At 42.5% G+C, this 12,944-nt stretch overlaps 1 protein-coding gene across 3 annotated transcripts in view; it reads left to right on the forward strand.

Annotated features, from left to right (window-relative positions):
* The window catches only part of FSTL4 (follistatin like 4), a 340,016-nt gene that overhangs the window by 112,473 nt on the left and 214,599 nt on the right, over nt 1-12,944 (forward strand). For all 3 annotated transcript variants that reach the window (XM_083600096.1, XM_083600097.1, XM_083600098.1), the window contains exon 4: nt 4,285-4,533. In XM_083600096.1, the coding sequence (XP_083456222.1) occupies nt 4,285-4,533 (249 nt within the window). The remainder of the gene's footprint in view (nt 1-4,284; nt 4,534-12,944) is intronic.

The following is a 12,944-nucleotide window of genomic DNA, read 5'->3' on the forward strand; positions in this document are numbered from 1 at the left end:
TGCAGAGCTCCAACTCCATTCACAAATTACAGTGGTACCTCGGGTTACAGACACTTCAAGTTACAGACGCTTGAGGTTAAGAACTTTGCTTCAGGATGAGAACAGAAATCATGCTCCGGCGGCGTGGCAGCAGCAGGAGGCCCCATTAGCTAAAGTGGTACCTCAGGTTAAGAACCGTTTCAGGTTAAGAAAGGACCTCCAGAACGAATTAAGCTCTTAACCTGAGGTACCACTGTACTTGTGAAGTCTGCACACAGAAAGAGACAGTGGAGTTGTGCTGCTTGCCCTGTCCCTGAGGCCACATGACCCCACTGTGCACATATTATGTGCCAAATGGCCCACTACAGGCATAGCCTTCATCAGGAACTGGAATTACAGGACACGGCATCTCCTCAGACATCTATGCTCAGTATGTGGTCATGAGCAAACAGGGTCAGATGGAGGCACATGACATCAGGGGCAGTGGTGTGGCTCTGCTCCTCCTTCCTACGTGAGGGGTGCTTCCATGTCAATCAGGTGAAAGGAAGCTTTGTCCTTACCACAGTGGTCTTCCTAATGCAGTGCTTTAGTTTAGCTTGAGTTTCCCAGTTGGGGTGAATAGCAGTCATTCACTCATGGGGTAGGGCAAGTGAAAACTGCATGCACTTGAGCCACTATTTGGGTAGTGGCTTAGCCTGCTTCCTGATAGCACTAACCACCGAGAGTCAACGTTGTTCCTAACAGCATAGCTTCCTTCTGGGTTCTTCTTCTTGGTCATGCCAACATGTGATGAATCATGTTAGGAGTTTGCTTCTATCATCATCCTCATTATCATCACCAATGATGACGTAGCACCATCAAGTACACTGTATGGAATAGTGCAGGTAAATGAAATCCAGGGAAGCAGAGGGTACAGTTATTGGAGAGAAGAGGGAGGAAGGGAGCGAGGGTCCAAATATGTCCTGGGAGCTTTTTTGGATGATTTTTTTTTAAGTCAGAGTGTGAGACTGCCATGGACAGAATGTCCCAAGTCTACAACCCAACCAAAATCAAGTTTGAGTGCCCACAGTTCTCTTTTAAAATAGAGTCCTTTATATGACTGTTAGCTTTGCTGATTTTTTTCTGCAGGGCTTTTGTGCTTTAGCACTGGGACAATGTGTTCTGACAAATGTACAGTATACACTGTAATTGTAAATGACCTTTGCAGTCAAGCCACGCACAGGTTACAGTATTAGCAGTCCCATGGATATTGTTGCAGGGGCATGCTGAACAATTAGTAAAGTGAATAAAGGATATTCAGATATGCCACTTAGGGACTGTAATTTTTATGCCACTTGGAGACACTTTGACCTTCTAGTTTATTATGATTCAAGAAAAAATGTCAATATTTCTCAGCCTGCCAAGGTTGGTGGGAATTTTAATAAGCTATTGAGTAGAGAAGTTAATCCTCCAATAACAGATTCCTTGCCTTTGAATCTACAGTGTTGAAAATTAAGCTTTAACTACAGCTGGAGGAAACGTGGGATTTTGTTTTCATTTTTTACATATAAAGCTGTTGACTGATGTTGCATTTCCATATTATAACTCACTTCAGGCAGCAGGGGCTTTGGAGCCCCTACCTTTGGCATGGAAGCATTTTTGCACTACATTATAATGGTGGAAAAGATGATAATGCAGTAACAACAGAAGGATTAAAGCTTGCAGCAAATTGCAAACTAACCTTTCTGTTTTGATTAGTCCTTTTGCAACATGCTTTTGTAATGCTCTACATTATGCTTATTACAATTAATGTTGCACAGTAATCTTCTAATTTCGAAAAACTTGGATAATTGAGTAAAATGCTAGTTATTAATTTTTGAACAGTACCTTCATTGGGAAATCCTTTTCTGTATCCATTTCTACTAATAGCTGTAAGCCTTCTGCTCTCTGAAACATCAGGTCCCACATTATTAGAGACTAACATTTTTTTTTTGTTAGGATTTCAGTGTCATCCAATCTTTTTGTGGCACTACGTGAAAGATACGGGAATCAAATGGCATAAATTTGAACCTGTGTATAAACCCTGCTATAAATATGAACATGAGAACCTGCATGATATACATGTCAACATGTCTAAACCTGGTCAATATCTCCTGGACAAATAAGGTTGGAGGCAATCTTTTCCCAAACTCTTAAGGTGATATGATACAGCCAGTCAGTGCTGTCTGCATACAGCTTATTTTGTTCAGCCTTAATCTCTAGTCAAACGAGTTTTGTGAGTGTTAGAAATGCTTCAGAAACCATTTGATCACTAACAAGAGAATGCCAAAATAAACAATATGTATGTATGGCTCTCATGTCACAGTCAAATGTCTTCAAACAGCTATGTGTATCCAAACTAAATTTTCATCCTTGGAAACTCATCCAACAATAGAGTGTGCCCATTGTCAGCTGAATGCCTTCTAATTAGTCTTCATTACATTAAAGCAGGTGTATACAATGGAGTGCAGTCCAGATGTTGTTGGACTACAATTCCCATCATCCCTTATCAGACATGCTAGTGGGCCTGATGGGAGTTGTGGTCCAACAACGAGGTTGCTATATTGTAATTATTTAATCACTGAGGCTTTAGTTTGTCACATGGCTTAGCCACCTGTTTATTCATTATTTATTTTAACAATTTATCTACCACTTAATTACAGCGGATGGGATTCAGCTCAGTTGCCGGCATGCATAGAATGCATTGCCCACTCAGACAATAGGACTTCTGCCCCTCTCATCCTTCCTATACCCCTTAAATCTGCTCTAGAGTGCTGGGCAGAAGTGTGGTTTTGCAAGCAGATCTCATTCTCTACGTGCATGCCCTACTTAGCATTATGTTGAATTCCACCCAATAGTCTCTAAGCAGTGTAGAAGTAATGGAGTACAGTAAATATAAAAAATCAGTTTAAAATATAAAATCAGAAATCAGTTAGAATGCTCAAGGGAAGGAATAAAGTACTCAGTAGATGCCAGATGTTCAACAGGGAGGCCCTTCTGACCTCAAGTGGGAAAGAGCTCCATAAAATTGGGTCCACAATACTGAACACACAGCTCCTGGTGGATAGAAGCTACTTATACTAGCAATGGGAGGTCCAATACTGTACAGTGAATGCCCTGAAGATCTCAGGTGGTTTTTGAGATATTCTGGACTCAGATTAATGACCTTATAATTTTACACAGGAACCTTGAGGCTGACCTGGTAGCATATGGGCAGCCAGCACAAACATTTGAGCAATAATCTGTCCTCTTCAGCAGCCTAGTCTCCGTATTTTGCACCAGTTTGCAGCCTCTAGACCAGCTCAATGTATTAAGTACAAACCTAATTCTGTGTCTTTTCAAAAAGACATGCAACATGATCATGCACATGTTCCTTCAGAAGTCCTGGGGTAGGTTCAACAGCAGGAATCCAACATAGCACTCTCATTCTATCAGTGCAAGGTTTTCTGCACACACAACAGAACATTACACTCTTCTCCTCCTGCCCCCCTACATCTGTTCTAGGGGTTCTCCCAACCCTCTGGAGCAGATTTGGCATGCACAGTGGAAGGGGGAGGGAGTCCTGTTGCGGAGGCAGAAATCCTTACACTGATGGGACACGGTAGTTAGATACCACTCAGTGAAATTGAATCCCTAGTAAATATGCTGACATTGCAGCCTTTAAATGTCAGAAATGTTTTAATGACTGAAATGCTGAAGAACTATTAAGCATGCTGATGGGGGAATGACAAAGGAGCTTGTCTGTCACTGTTAATGGTGATTCTTGGCCCACAATAGTTCAAGAGATGAAAGTGGAACCTAACTTCTAAGTCAAAGAGATGTCTAGCAAAGAGATCTACTAGAAAGGTGGTCTATGCATATGGCTAATGAATTCAGCTTTTAAAATCAGCAAGTAAATAATATATAGGCACCAACCAAAGACTTGGCAGGCTGAATGCAAGAGGCTCCTTTCACACAGTGCCCTCCACATGTTCTCTGTCAGCACATAGGCTATCTGATCAGATCTTCACTGAACCCATGTCGGTCATAGGTTGGGACTGTTGGGCAGGTTGGCATTGGGGTGGTGCCAATGAATGAAGCCTTCCATCACGTGCTCAGCGAATATGTGGAGCACAGTGGGTGAAAATGGTGGCACAGTCTCTGTGATATTTGTCTGAGACAGCTTTGGAAAAGTATTTTGGCTATTGAAGTATGCTGCGGCAAAAGAAGTGTTCCCTTGTTACTCAGTTTGTAGTTGTTAACACCAAAACTTTTCTTTCTCCCCACCCCGCTGTTCTCCTTTTCCAGTGCTTTATGGGCAAGATGGCCTCCATGCATCATGTGAAAAGAAGTACTGTGGCCGGGGAAGCAAGTGCGTTGTGAACAAGGAGACCGATAAGCCCGAATGTAGATGCATAGATGACTGCAAGCCCAGTTATATGCCGGTGTGTGGATCTGATGGCAAATTCTATGAGAATCACTGTGAACTTCATCGAGCATCCTGCTTGCAAAGGAAGAAAATCTACATTATTCACAGCAAAGACTGCTTCTTCAAAGGTAGGACTTTCTGCATGATAAACCAAATCTGGAGAATACATGTCACCTACTTTCCCTTGTCAGATGATGCACTATGTTTAATTCTATAGAAAATGCAAATGCAAAGGATTACATCAAACAGATAAAGCGTGTTCTCACTAAAGGAGAGCATGTGTTGCGGATGGGGCCTAGCAAGACACCCCGTAGTTGCCAGGCAGGATAAGATAGAGGGGCCTGGCAAGGATTGGCTGTTTGAGTTGCTGGGATAAAATTGATGTTGCCAATTTGGGGGTGGGAACAGGTTATTTAAACAAGGTTCACAGCAAGCTGCTTTCTCTTTCAATGTGGGAACCGGATCACCCGCCCGCCCTCCCTTTTGGGCTTGTGCTTTGACCTTGCTATGCCTGTCATGGGGTCGTCCGCCTTGGTGCGGGGGCCTGGTAGGAATTTTTCCATTTGGCTGATTAGTGTGTACCATTTGGTTTTTGCCTACTGCGTAGCAAATCGTCACAACTTGTAAGGTTGGCGGTTTGGCATTGGTTTAAATTGGTTGGTGGAGGGGTATGGATTGGCTGTGCCTGCCCCTCCAATGTTGCTGCTGCACGGGAATTCCGTTAAAGGAATTCAGGTGCTTACCATCCTTTTGTCCAAACCCCTGGAATCGGGTGCGGGCCGCGTAAGCCCCTGGGAGCATGCGGGGAGAAGCTGAGGGTCTGTGCCGCAGCTCCAGTTATCCCTGATCTTGTTCCTCCACACTGGCTTTCACTGGAATCCGGGAGTCAGTGCTGTCCCCAAGGCGGGGGGGGGGGGGGACGGGGGCGGGACAGATAGTCATAACCAATGCCTAAGCAACCACTCACAATTTGTATGTTTAATAAAGTTGTGGCCAAAATTATGCCAAAAGCCTTAAACAAAAATTTATGAGTGATGTGTGAGTTATTGGGGTAGGGGTGTTTTGGGGGACCTCAGCATGCAAGTCCACAACCGTTATTAAAAAGGAATTGATCTATGAACTAGTAGACAACTGAGTTATTTGCATATACTGTATATTAAGCATATCAAGCAAGTTTCCAATTAAGCAATCATTTGCTGTTTTGTTAATCTATGAAACTTAAAAAGAAAACAGTTGGATGAAAATATAATTCGTGCTTAATAGCTGGAAAAAGTGGTGGTCAGTGCCAAGTACTGTTAGGATTTTTTTTCTGCATAGATCAGAGAAGTATAATTGTGTTGTCCCTAAAGGTAGAGAATATGTAAATGTATCTCCCCCCCTCCCAATAATGTTACAAGCTTTTGAACTCTACAAACATTTTTCAAGGAAAAGTGTTCCGAGCAAAAGGAAAATAAGATGATATAAGTCCTTATACAGTCACACTAAGAGCTGACTTACATGAGAAGCAGGACACAGTAAGACACCCTAAAACGGTCAGCCATATTATTTAAAATGGCTTTTTTTTTTACTGTGTGCTGTTCCCACCCTCATTTATACTTTTAGTATGCCAGCAATCATTGCTGAGAGACATGCCCTTTTGGCATGGTTCTGGAGAACAGAAAGCATAAACAGGGCTCTTGTTGGGACATGTTAGTGTACTTGTATATGCCTACTCTTTACCATTCTTCTTTATTATGGTGGCCAGATGTGCTTCTTCAGCCCAAAGCTACACCTGTGATTATGAATAGACAGAACAGATTCACGTTCTATTAGTTCTTTGCGCCAACTTGAATTTGACTAGGAACAAGCCCTTCGTCCAACTAGAATCAATGAGAGCAACTGAGGATAACAAGAACAGATCTCTGCCAAAAGGAATTTTCTTCCTCCAGAGACTTACATCCTCTGTGATTTATCTGTATTGCTTTCTAGCCATCTAAGGAAAGGAAATTTCTACAGATTAAACCAGGGGCCGGGAACCTGTGATTCATCACATGGTGTTGCATTCCAATTTCCATCATGGCCAATTTCCAGCTAGCATGGCCAATGGCCAGAGATGATAAGAGCTGCAGTCTCAGTAGTGGGGTTGGAAAAAATATTCACATCTAGCAATCCATGCTCTTCTTTGGTTTCAGATAGTACATGGGTAAAAGGTAAAGGTAAAGGGACCCCTGACCATTAGGTCCAGTCGTGGGCGACTCTGGGGTTGCGGCGCTCATCTCGCTTTATTGGCCGAGGGAGCCTGCGTACAGCTTCCGGGTCATGTGGCCAGCATGACGAAGCCACTTCTGGCGAACCAGAGCAGCGCACGGAAACGCCGTTTACCTTCCCGCCGGAGTGGTACCTATTTATCTACTTGCACTTTGACGTGCTTTCGAACTGATAGGTTGGCAGGAGCTGGGACTGAGCAATTGGGAGCTCACCCCGCCATGGGGATTCGAATTGCCAACCTTCCGATTGGCAAGTCCTAGGCTCTGTGGTTTAACCCACAGCACCACCCGTGTCCCTTAGTACATGGGTAGACGAGTCTAAAAAGCCCAGGACTCAAATTTTCACGGCTGTCTAGCAGCAAGGTAGGCTCATTTACCAGAAGTAATGTATTTAGTGTTAATTCTGAAAGTGTTTACTTGAGTCTGACCACACTAAGCTTCAGTGGCAAAAGTAGCAATATTCACTAAAATGTATTTATTTATTTATTTCTTTTAAAAAATAATCAAATACTTTATTATATGCACTTCACAAGTAATGATAAGAGTAGAAGAACGGCCTGCTTTGTAGCTAGGCAACATAGCTGCAGGTCAGGGGATCGTGGCCTGCTTTGAAACTTACAAGGTGATATTAAATAGCCCACTTATGCATACCCGCCAACATTTCTCCAATGAAAATAGGGACGTCCCATTCCATTTATGATAATATTACTGTTTATACCCCACACATCTTACTGGGTACTCTGGGCAGCTTCCAACACATATAAAAACATAATAAAACATTAAAAAAATAGGGACACTTGGAGGGTATGCTTATACCCAGTGCTTTTTTTCTGGGGGGAAGCAGAAACATTTTGTAAATCTAAGTTTGGCCTCATTGAGGGGCAGTATTTGAATATGAGTAGGAAGAAGAGGAGGAGGAGGAGGAGGAGGAGTTTGGATTTGATATCCTGCTTTATCACTACCCTAAGGAGTCTCAAAGCGGCTAACAATCTCCTTTCCCTTCCTCCCGCACAGCAAACACTCTGTGAGGTGAGTGGGGCTGAGAGACTTCAAAGAAGTGTGACTAGCCCAAGGTCACCCAGCAGCTGCATGTGGAGGAGCGGGGAAGCGAACCCGGTTCACCAGATTACGAGTCCACCACTCTTAACCACTACACCACACGAAAGTACTCCTAAACATTTTTTAGGGGGAAAAGCATTGCTGATACCCCATAATTGAAATATTATCCAAACTGTCTTTAGGCAGAGGTTGTGTCTTACTAGCACCAAGAAGCTTAAAATCAATTCAGCAGCATGCTCCGTCACCTTTTTAAAAAAGCCCTCCAAAACATATTTTTACATAAATGGCATTTGCCAGTTGTACGATTTGTCATACAAGACATGATCTAAGAAAAGATCTTAAGCACTTTTTAAAAGCATTGTTAAATGAATGAGTATCTCTTCACTCCCACTGAAATTGATTAGATTGAAAAGTTCTTAATGTTGGGTGTAGAATGCCTGTTTTGTTTTCTTAGTCAGTGGCATAGCGTGGGGGGTGCAGGGGGGGCCGGCCGCACCGGGCGCAACATCTGGGGTTAGGGCAAATCCATGGGTTAGGGGGCGCAAATCCACGGGTTAGGGGGCGCAAATTACTTGCCTTGCCCCGGGTGCTGACAACCCACGCTACGCCACTGTTCTTAGTGCATGTATTAACCAGACTACAATCTATGACTGTTTGTGTAAGATTAATCAGATGGGGGTCTCTTTGTGGGCCTTTTGCCCTTTGACTTCTTCAGTGCAGATGAAATTCCCTATGGAACATGATCTGACTGACACCCCTGCAAATTGAATTCCTTTTCTGACATAGTTAATCCATATCCAAGTGACAAATCTCATGCCCTTTGCACATAACTAGAGGTCAAGAACATTGATAGTGTGCCAGAGGCACCTAATGAGTGACGCCAAAGCTGGGGCCCACCATCTCGGTTTTTATAATACTTTCCTGCATGTTTTTGGGTTTGGTGGTGGAGTGGGAACTTGTGGGAAGTTTTATCGGAAATAATTGAGGATGGTTTTATCAGAAACCATAGACAGATGAAGTGGTGTGAACCCAGGGAAGTGTCTGTATTCTGTGCACAACACAAAACAATGCTGCACACTAGAGAAATCTGTGTGGTTTGGTTCTTCTTTGTATTCTAGCCACACACTTTAAATACAAGGGCATCAGCAGCATATTTGCAAATTGTTGGTGAATTGTTTGTTGCTCTTTTGACAAGTATATAATACCCCTCTCCAAAAAGGAGAATGACCAATGTTAAGAAGTTCATATGTGAGATTTCCATCCTGGAGTAATGTGGAATAAATCCATTAAGGCTACAATCCTATACACTTTTACTTGGGCATAAACCCTGTTACACTCAGTGGTGCTTACTTTTGAGAAGACATGCTTAGGATTGCACTGGATGTAAATGTCAAGAGAGACCATTGCAATCTTGTGAGCATTTTAAAAAAAAAGCAGTTTGATACATATCCCTTCTTATAGTTTTCTGTTGCAAGCAAATTCCAGCTTGAATTTTGTTACTTCCTAGAAAAGTCAGATATTGGAAAAACTCATTCTTATGTGTTTGTTAATGTGCTCACCTGTGTTGGTGTTTTTTCCTTTCTGTGAGACCTGACCCAGATTTGTGGCTGCTTCTAAAATTAAGTTATCTACCTTTTATATGTTATGCACATAAAGCATGAATGTGACAAATGTGTTTGCAGGCATGTGCAGATCATCCTCAAAACTAGTTGGGATTGACTCATGGTTCCTGTGGGTTACGTGCTTAGCAAACTGGAGTTTGCTGCTGCATAATGTGAGAAGTAGGCACAACACATACTGTATTCAGTTTCTTCATGTAGGAATTGTTTCTAGTAGATGCTGGCGGGCATGTTTGTTTTTAAAACTATTTTATATATCTATGAGTCAATCTCCTCTTGACGGCCTATGTAAAAAAAAAGGTGGTCATTTTCGTAAGTCTATGTGAGGATTCTGATTCCTGATTTGATTATTTGGATTCAGGATCTGAATTGAATACAGTGGAGGAACTGGTGGAATACATGCTCAGATTTGCATGATGTAAGGATGAATGTTTTGAGCACAGCAATTCTAGATAGATGTAGAATGGACCGACAATAATGACCAGAGAAGAGACAGTTGCTTTAGCCAAGGTAGATGATAATAACATTAGAAAAACCCTGCTGCATCAAACCAAATGCCCATCTGGGCAAGCATTCTGTTCTCACAGTGGCCAACCAGAGCATTAACCAATATTTGATGGGGAAAAAACTTTTGTTCCTTTCTCCTACTTTCTTTCTCCGTTCACGTACTATAATTGAAATTATGTCCTTAAGAGGTTTGACTTTGCCCTTTAAAAATTAACTCTAGTTACCATAGAAAGTCAAACTGTCCTCTTACTTTTACATTAAACTTTTGCATTCCCGTTTAATAAAACATATATTGAAATATATTGTTGTTTAGTCGTTTCCAACTAAATCATGCCTAAAATTGTGGTTCACGTCATCCTAGCAATTCATGGCAGAGCATGAAGTCTCATGGCTTTTCCTCTGCTTAGAGACAGAAAAAGGAAAGCAACATAACTTATTGGACACCATTTAGTTTCCTTTGAAACAAGTTCTGTGCCTCCTGCAGAAGATGTTACGGTTAAATAGAAATGCAATTATCTGATTATAGATTGGTTTTATGAAATGTAACGTCTGCCCCCACCCCCATTAGCTGAAGTTAATATATCCCATTTGTTCATGATTCTAATTATCTGGATATTTTGGATTGCCTATAGGACACTTAAGGAAAAGAGGTGGAATTGTGCTCACTTTGTGAAATGGCAGAATTGCCTTCCTCAAATGCTGATACAGAGTTTGGTGGGAACAACAGGAGAATATCTTTTTTATTAGCTCTTGCTTCTGGTATTAATTTATACAGCACTAAACAGAGAGATGTAAGAAGAAGAAAATGCATTTTTTAAAAAGAAAAGAAAAGAAAGAAGTATGCAAATGCAAAGTGATTAGATGATTTAGGCAAAGTAACACCAGCCTTGTAGACCTTCTCTGTCTGATACTAGTAACTCCACAGGCAACCTCCCATAACTGTTGTGTTCATGCATAGTGAATTAAATACAGTGGTACCTTGGGTTACATACGCTTCATGTTACATACGCTTCAGGTTACAGACTCCGCTAACCCAGAAATAGTGCTTCAGTTTAAGAACTTTGCTTTAGGATGAGAACAGAAATCGTGCTCCGGCAGTGCGGCGGCAGCAGGAGGCCCCATTAGCTAAAGTGGTGCTTCAGGTTAAGAACAGTTTCAGGTTAAGAACGGACCTCTGGAACGAATTAAGTACTTAACCCGAGGTACCACTGTAGCTACTATGCCTTCATTACAATCCAACATCCTGGCCAGCTCTACCCTTTGCACAGCAACCTACAGCCTTCTTCAGGGAACTGCACAGAACCCTGGTTAAAAAGCAAGTACAGAGCCTCCATTCTTTCAACTGGCTCAGCATACAGCACACTTGGTTCTATTTCCTATCCTCAGCCTGGAACTGTTCCTGCATTACATTAAGGACTGCTTCATGATAAGGAGCTGCAAATGCCGTGGTGCTTTGTCCAAATTATACAGAGGGTCACAATTAAATTTAACATGGCATCAAATGCAGAACAGCTTGGGGTGGATTTCATGGAAATCCATGATCAATGTTAACATACGTATTACCTCGATTACATTGTGCTGCCTGAGGCAAAGCCCCAGGATCAACACTTTAAAAAGTCTTGTTGCTAATTAAACTCCTGTTTCATCTACCCACTCCTTTCTAAGGCTGAAATCCTATGCATGCTTACCTGGGAGTAAGTCCTATTTAACTCAGTGGGGTCTACTTTTGAGTAGTCCAACAAAGGATTTTTCTGTATATCCTTTTTCCTTCTGCCTGCCCATCAGCCTGCCCATCTTTCTCAACACACACAGAAACCCCTTGCTATACTTAGGGGAGAGGAGCCCTAGGAGTTTGGACTGGAAGGGAAGGGGAAGGAGAAGGAGGAAAGGAGAAGAATGAAAAGGACAATGAAGGGAAGCCAAAAGGATGGAGGGGAGGGCAGAAGAATAGTGGAAAAGGTAAAAGGAAGATGAAATGGCAGAGGGAGAAATCAGAAGCAAGAAAGAGAAGGAAAAGAAAGAGGTAGGCAGACAGAAAGCATTGTAAAGTGAAAAAAACGAAGTAAGCTGAAAAGTGGGAACATCAATGTAATATTAATAAACAAACAAACAAACAAATTTATACAAAAACAAAGGCTGTCAGCAGCAGCATTTCACAGTGGCCATAGCAACCACTGCTTCCTTTGCCTGTATCCTCTGATGGCCTTAACACTTTGCACAGCATGCAACAAGCCGATCCTGTGATGTGCTGCCTGAACAAACTGGCTCACTTTGCCCAGTGGCTGGGATGGCTCTTTTCCATGAGTTGTGTCACAGGGCTTTTTCAAACGCTCTTGTGCAAGGGGTGCTGCATGGGAGCTGCCACTTATTTCCTGCCAGTCCACATGGGAAGCTGATCAAAACATTCCCACAGCAAACCATGTGGAGGTGGGGTTTGGCAGCAGCCACTTTGAATACGCATGATGGGGTGAGCTCCAGTTACTCTCTCCCAGCTTCTGCCAACCTAGCAGTTCGAAAGCACACCAGTGCAAGTAGATAAATAGGTACCACTGTAGCGGAAGGTAAATGGTGTTTCCATGTGCTCTGGCTTCCATCACGGTATTCCGTTGCACCAGAAGCGGTTTAGTCATACTGGCCACATGACCCAGCAAGCTGTCTGTGGACAAACGCTGGTTCCCTTGGCCTGAAGTGAATGAGTGCCACACCCCATAGTCGACTTTGACTGGACTTAACCATCCAGGGGTCCTTTACTTTTACCTTACCTTTACTTCTCTAAGAGCATTCCCCATCCAGCACAAGTTTGCCTGCTTTGTTTCCTATCATTTTTCACATCAAACATTATCTTATATGTGAAACATACAGAGTCACATATAAAATTCTGCTTGACATTAGTCATGCTTGTAGAACCAGCTATTTGTATTGACCGGGTCAGTCAAATAATGCCTTTACTGGGACCAGTTGTGTGGCAGAGAACTTTCAAAGTTACAAGAACTCTTTCTTAGGTTGGATGCTCAAAATATTATGTGTGGAGGTTTTTGGGAAAGGATATGCAGTTTGCAGTTGTGCAGTTTGTTTCAGGCCTAGTTTTCACCAGCAGAAGTTGTGTCA

The sequence above is a fragment of the Podarcis filfolensis genome, assembly GCF_964270895.1.
Source record: "Podarcis filfolensis genome assembly, chromosome: 2".
NCBI lineage: Eukaryota > Metazoa > Chordata > Lepidosauria > Squamata > Lacertidae > Podarcis > Podarcis filfolensis.